Genomic DNA, 7,523 nt, shown 5'->3' on the forward strand with positions numbered 1-7,523 from the left:
CCTTTTCTCTTAGACCTTTTAAAAACCATGAACATTTTCTTCCAAAGGCGTATAGGTGTGAGTCACCATGCCTAGCTTATATAAGATAACATTTGAAAAAAGTTACACGACAGGTTCAGGACAAATTTGTAGCTACTAAATATTTGAAGCAGAAGGGATGCTCGCAGGGAGCTCACTCACCAGGCCTGCTTCAGGTGAGGAAGAACGGACTCGATGAAACGCTCATGGCAGTTAATGACCAAAAGACATTAAGCATTATTTTATCCTCTTAATTTTAGGTACTCTACTGAATATGTGGTGAACTCTTGGGAATTTAATTTGCATTCACTAATAATGACTTGGGTATCTTTACATGGTTTTATTTGCCAGTATACATAGAACCCAATATTTCCCCAGACAAGTACTTAACATTTTTACTTTATTTTCACCACAGTGTGGAAGAGCATAAGCTTGGGACTTGGCTAATTGTCACTTTGTGTTTTTATTGTTTTATTAAAATACTGTGTGTGTCTCCCAAGAACTCTAGCCCTAATTAGAAGCTTTGTAGTCTTTATTTCCTTCCAGACAGGGTTTCTCTGTGTATAGTCCTGTCTGGCCTGGAAATCGCTGTGTAGACCAGGCTGGCTGTGAAGTCATGGAGATCCAACCTGTCTCTCTCATTCTAGGACTAAAGGCACGTCCCACCATACCTGGCAGCTCTGCAGTTTTTAGTCTTCCCTTTAGGACTAAGTTTTATCTTGATTTATTTTTTTCTTGGAGTTTAAGGAAGGGAGTCAATTAACACTGTTGACTTTGATTTAGTTGTTTCAGAATCATTTCCCGAGAAGATTCTCCTTTGCATTACATTGCTATCGGCTCCTGGTTTCTCACATTCAACCTGCAGGATGGGTGAAATGTCTTAGCTAGGAAAAGCACTTGTTTGTTCCCAAGCCTCAAGGCCTGAGTTTGATCATCAGAACCCACATGGTGGAAGGAAAACAGACTGCATCAAGTTATGCTCTAACCTTCACACGTGTGCCACACACTCTCACACAGCAGAAGCACAAATGTAATGAAGACTCAACTTAATTAAACTTTTAGAAAAGACCCATTAGTTGCACAGTAGTGAACCCCTAGGATCTAGTCACTTCTCAAAGGCCCATTAGCTGACAACCAAACTCACCAATACCTAAGTATTTATAGAACATTTCCTGTTAAAACTGTAACAATGAGGAAACAAAACCACGTCTTTGTTTATACCTAGTCTAGACATTTGAATGGCTTCCATAAATGTTCTTAGGTCCTCAAATTAGTCGTCCAATACTTCCTAATGAATCTACGTAATTTGGTTTTTTTTTTGTTTTTCTGAGCATGGGTTGTTTGTTTTGAGACAGGGATTCTCTTTGTGTAGCCCTGGCTCTTCTTGTAGACCAGGCTGGTCTCGATCAAATGCTCCCTGCTTCTTCTTCCTCAGTGCTGGGGTTAAAGGCATGTGCCACCACCTTTATTTAATCCCAGCAATGCCTTTAATCCTGGCACTTAGTAGGCAGAGGCAGGTGGATCCAGGACAGCCAGAGCTAAACAGAGAAGCCCTGTCTCACAACAACAACAACAAAAGAAAGTAAAGAAAAAAGAAAACCTCTGTGTGTGTGCATTTAAGCTGCAAGTGAAAAAGAAGTTATTTGCAGAAATTTACAGTCTTTTAATGGCTCATGGCTTCAAATTAGTAGATGTGTTTCTATAAGAGTAAGTAAGAAACAGTAATGCTTGATTTTGCATTTTAAAAATAGTCTGTAACTTTAATATTTCTAATAAAATAAAGAATGTTGCAGTAAAACTCCAACCCAAATATGCCCTGGCAATGAAAACACAGCTCAGCTAATATAAATACGTGCTGTATGTCTACACTACGGTCTTCCACGTCTTATGTGACCCCTTAGAACTTTCAGTTTCTCCAGGCCATGTGCTTCTGCTCCACTTTTCTTCTTCTTCCTTTTACTCTTCATCTTCTCTCTCTCCACCTTCCCTTTATCTGCCCAATCATCAGCTCTCCTTTATTTTTCAAATTAAGGTGGAATCAGGTTTACAGGAAATCACCTGGGTGCCAACTCATCCCTTGTTCACAACCACTCACAGGAGAATGGAATTAACATCAAATATAATTAGCCCCAGGGCTATCCACAACAAAAGAACTCTGTAAATTGCACATACCATTCAGTCTTCACAAAACTAAAATACTGCTATCCTCAGTTTTCAAATTCAATAAAGTTTTCAGGAGGAAGTCATGCAAACAAATAATAGAGTGGATACTTTTACTCTGGACTTGAAAGCCATTATATTTTATTTTATTTTAGTGAGATGGGTTCTCTCTACATAGCTCAAGCTGTCCTGGAACTCTCTATGCAGACCAAGTTGTTCTCAAACTCAAGAGATCCCCCTGCCTCAGCCTCCCTGGTGCTGGGATAAATATGTATGCCACTATGCAAGACTGAAACCTAAAGTATCAAATTCCGGATACTATCCACTTTCTACCTCAGTGAAGGACCCAGTAACAGAAAAAAAAAAATAAAGAGGTTATGTAAACTACAATTCCCAAGATGCAAAGCGGCTTCGGCCTCTTCATATAGTCCGTGAGCCGGAGGATCCCGTCATGCATCGAGGCGCGCGAAAGGCAACCTGGGAAGAGTAGTTCGTCCGGGCATCTACCCGTCTCGCCCGCTCGGCAGAAGCTGCTCCTGCGGCTAGACCCCAGGGTCGTGTGAGGGTGAGCTAAGGGCTGAGAAAGGGCGTGAAGGGAAACAGTGAGTCAGCCGGGGACTACGCGATAAAGGCAGACGGCTCCGCCCCGAAGGCCCAGCTGAGTAATTGCGGCCGCGAGCCGAGTTTGTTCTGGGACGCCGCTGAGTCGGCGTCGGCGAGGGAGGCGTGAGGAGGAGCCGGGCGTCTGCAGCCGTTCTCGCCCTCGGCGCCCCGCCGCCATCTCCACCATGCAGTCCCGGGAAGACGCCCCGCGCTCTCGCCGCCTCGCCAGCCCCCGCGGCGGGAGGCGGCCCAAGAGGATTTCCAAGCCCTCGGTGTCGGCCTTTTTCACGGGCCCGGAGGAATTAAAGGACGCGGCCCATTCCGCAGCCCTCCTGGCACAGCTCAAGTCTTTCTACGACGCGCGGCTGCTGTGCGATGTGACCATCGAGGTGGTGACGCCTGGCAGCGGGCCGGGCACGGGGCGCCTCTTCTCGTGCAACCGCAACGTGCTGGCGGCCGCTTGCCCCTACTTCAAGAGCATGTTCACGGGGGGCATGTACGAGAGCCAGCAGGCCAGCGTGACGATCCACGACGTGGATGCCGAGTCCTTCGAGGTCTTGGTGGACTACTGCTACACTGGTCGCGTGTCGCTCAGCGAGGCCAACGTGCAGCGCCTGTACGCGGCCTCGGATATGCTGCAGCTGGAGTACGTGCGCGAAGCCTGTGCCTCCTTCCTGGCTCGCCGCCTTGACCTGACCAATTGCACTGCCATCCTCAAGTTTGCCGATGCCTTTGACCACCACAAGCTGCGATCTCAGGCCCAGTCCTTCATAGCTCACAACTTCAAGCAGCTCAGCAGGATGGGGTCCATTCGGGAGGAGACGCTGGCAGATCTGACCCTGGCCCAGCTGCTGGCCGTCCTGCGTCTGGACAGCTTGGATGTAGAGAGTGAGAAGACTGTGTGTCATGTGGCGGTGCAGTGGCTGGAGGCTGCTCCGAAAGAGCGGGGTCCCAGTGCTGCGGAAGTCTTTAAGTGTATTCGTTGGGCGCACTTCCCTGCAGAAGAGCAGGACTACCTGGGAGGGCTACTGAGCAAGCCTATTGTGAAGAAATACTGCCTGGACATTATTGAAGGGGCTCTCCGGCAGCTGCGATTTGGTGATAGGTTGTACAAGTCAGTGGTTGCCAAGCCAAATAGCAGCCACAGCAGTGATAGCAATAATAGCAGCAATAGCAGCAGCAGCAGTAGCTCAGTTGTATCGGTAGCAGAAAATCCACCCCAAAGGTTGGGTATGTGTGCCAAAGAGATGGTAATATTTTTTGGGCACCCCCGAGATCCATTTCTCTGTTACGACCCTTATTCCGGAGATATTTACACAATGCCGTCTCCTTTGACTAGCTTGGCACACACTAAGACCATTACATCTTCAGCTGTTTGTGTCTCTCCAGACCATGACATCTATCTTGCTGCCCAGCCCAGGAAAGACCTATGGGTGTATAAACCAGCCCAAAATAGTTGGCATCAGCTGGCAGACCGCTTGCTGTGTCGAGAGGGTATGGATGTAGCCTATCTGAATGGCTACATTTACATCTTGGGTGGGAGAGACCCGATTACTGGAGTTAAATTGAAGGAAGTGGAATGCTACAGTGTCCAGAGGAACCAATGGGCATTGGTGGCTCCTGTACCACATTCCTTTTATTCATTTGAACTAATAGTGGTTCAGAATTATCTTTACGCTGTCAACAGTAAGCGCATGCTCTGCTATGATCCTAGCCATAATATGTGGCTGAATTGTGCATCTCTCAAACGAAGTGACTTTCAAGAAGCCTGTGTCTTCAAAGAGGAAATCTATTGTATCTGTGACATCCCAGTCATGAAGGTCTACAACCCTGCTAGAGGAGAGTGGAGGCGGATTAGTAATATCCCACTGGACTCAGAAACCCACAACTACCAGATTGTCAATCATGACCAAAAGTTGCTGCTCATCACCTCTACCACCCCACAGTGGAAAAAGAACCGAGTCACAGTATATGAGTATGATACTAGGGAAGACCAATGGATTAATATAGGCACCATGTTAGGCCTTTTGCAGTTTGACTCTGGCTTTATTTGCCTGTGTGATCGAGTTTATCCTTCCTGTCTTGAACCTGGTCAGAGTTTCATCACTGAGGAAGATGATGCAAGGAGTGAGTCTAGCACTGAATGGGACTTAGATGGATTCAGTGAACTGGACTCTGAGTCAGGAAGTTCAAGTTCTTTTTCTGATGATGAAGTCTGGGTACAAGTTGCGCCTCAGCGAAATGCACCAGATCAGTAGGGTTCTTTGTAAATATTTTGAGACAATAAGATGTTGTTTCTACTGTATGGAATATATCTTAAAATGATACCCCTTTTCCTGAAAAGACAAAGTTGATTAGGACTGGAGATTTGGTTTAGAAAGGGTAGCAATTTGAAATAGTAATGCAATATGCAAAATTCATACAGTCCCTGAAATCCGATTATTTCAATAATTTGCTGTGCTAAAAGTCCATGATTAATATATGCATAGTGAACTACATAAATTAATTAAGGTGTTTAGTGGATTTTGTTTTGCAGTTAATTAGTATGTTTATATTTTGATTTCTCTAGTTTTTGTTAAATTTTGCCTAGAGCTATGAGGTCTTGTTTATTACTAGAAAAACTGGACTGAGAATTGTTGTATTTTGAAGGTAATAACATTTTCCTTCAGAATAATGAAAGATGACATTTTTTAAAGTAAATTTTTAGTTATCAGTTATAGTTTGTTAAAACTCTAGTATGCTCTCCTTCCTTTCTGCAAAGAAAGAAACATTAAGGTTACTAAGTAGTGACTCCATACTGATAATGTGTTCAGTGGACTTACAAGGTCACAGGAAACTTAAAAAATCAGGATTCCACTGTTTCCAAAGAATTTAAATTTTTACTTTAAAATTTAAAAATATATATTGGTAAATATGACCTGTTTCTCACCCACCACTTTCTTGAAAAGAAACCACTCTAGTAATGTCATCAATTATTTAAGCACCTTTCTAACCCCCCCCCCAAAATGTGAGAGGTAATTTGCTTTATAAATTCACAGTTTTGATCGGTATATGTTAAATGCTTTGTTGACTCAGAAGAACAACCCTTCACTGGACATGATTTAAATAATGTACATTTTTCTTCATTGGTCATGCACTGTCTTAAAAAGTTTGCTTCCCTAAAATATTTTGGCTATATAGTTTTAGTATTCATCTTAGAGGCTTTATCAGCAGAAAGTGATTTATTCTTCAATGTTTTGTGACGTAATATTGGTTTTGAAAATATGTATAAGCTAAAGGCAGTATTTTATTGAGATCAGTAGCTATAGTGTTTATCAACTCAAGTTAAGTGCCAGCAAAGACCTTTAAAACTTCAAGCTGTGTATAGAACTGTCCTGTGTAGTATTGAAATATTGTCAGTTTTTTAAGTTACTAGAAATGTTCTTGATTTGCAGCTTGAACATATTTTTGTATTAAAAGTTGACTCTTAAGGAACTTAAGTGGATGGTGGGTGGTGGCATTTGGGGCCAGTAGTTAAAGTATGTTTCTTCAGTTCTTTCCTTAATCAGTGGTATACATGGCCATTTTATTATGGTGTCTGTATCCAGTTTATATTTCTCTGTAAGTTATACTCTAGTTTCTGTCTCAGTCACCATATGTAAAGGAAAGTCCAGAAGTAGTAAACTACACAAAACAGGCATTATAACGTTATAGGTGCTTACCTTTTGAAGGTTTATTAATACATATGGTTGTCATATATACATGACAAATGGTGTACATATACAGATGTTTTATGCTATATAAAGTTTTCTATACTCTTTCAGAATTATCTTCCGCAGTCTTTATTCAATACCATGCAAATTCCTCTTTATTCTCTAGTGGCAAATGCTTAAGTTTTTACACTCTGGTAGAGGATAGAGTCTGGTCCAAGATGGGGAAGTGACTTTTTGAATGAAAAGTGAAAGATAAAATGACAAAAGCAAAACAAAATACCACGAATAATGTGTTATTCATTATTTTGATTGGCTAGGTGAAGACTGTAAGATAGTCAGCTCAGCAATATTTCTGTTAAGAGTCTGCTGATTTCTGAAATGTAGTCAGGCTTTCAAGTCTAAATTCTATTCCATTTGTACTAGGGAATGTTATAAGAACTATTTATTTAGAAAGTTATTTTTCCCTGTTTGGGGGCCAACTTTTTCTTCCCCACTAACTTCTGTTGATAGCCTTTTTGTTCTGTAAGGTGGAAACTTGGCAATGCTTGTCACAACCCGATTATTCATCTGCACAATTAAGGTCTGCAACTGATGTATAAAAGTCATATTCTCAAATTCATCATTCTCAACTCTTGAGTTAAAGCTTAGGCTAAATATTAGTAATAGCTTCGCTTACTGTCACATTTTCTTGGGAAGGATTTTGATTTTGTGAAACATTTGTGAATTAGAGACTAGATGTTATTATTTTATAGATAAATGATTTGTATGTTGCTTGTTCCAAATAAAACTGGGTTTAAACTAAAGGCTTCCTGGCTTTATGTTTTATTTTGTTGTTAAGTGTATAAAACCATTGATTGTTCAGTGATGATACAGGTAGCAATGTTGAAATTTTTCGCAACAAGAATTCTCCCCTGTTGACTTTGCCAATTAATCAGCAAGTGCTGTCATTTCCATTTATAAGATTTAGAAATACATCTACTTTTCTGTTTATGTACCTATAGTTTGAAATTCTCAGGACCTAAATTACTTGAAATGCTAGTTAAGTGGAAG

The 7,523-nt window shown here is 41.8% G+C and overlaps 1 protein-coding gene across 1 annotated transcript; it reads left to right on the forward strand.

The window, feature by feature from the left end:
• The first annotated feature begins 2,747 nt into the window (after positions 1 to 2,747).
• Positions 2,748 to 7,276, forward strand: Kbtbd7 (kelch repeat and BTB (POZ) domain containing 7). Its single transcript, NM_001024135.2, has one exon. It carries the CDS (start codon positions 2,967 to 2,969, stop codon positions 5,037 to 5,039), a length of 2,073 nt encoding a protein of 690 aa, NP_001019306.2. The 5' UTR covers positions 2,748 to 2,966; the 3' UTR covers positions 5,040 to 7,276.
• The last annotated feature ends 247 nt before the right edge of the window (positions 7,277 to 7,523 follow it).

This window comes from Mus musculus, chromosome 14 (genome assembly GCF_000001635.26).
Source record: "Mus musculus strain C57BL/6J chromosome 14, GRCm38.p6 C57BL/6J".
NCBI lineage: Eukaryota > Metazoa > Chordata > Mammalia > Rodentia > Muridae > Mus > Mus musculus.

What these genes read in the sequence shown, in the direction of transcription:
- Kbtbd7 (NM_001024135.2), top strand. Translation starts at nt 2,967, where the DNA reads ATGCAGTCCCGGGAAGACGCCCCGCGCTCTCGCCGCCTCGCCAGCCCC.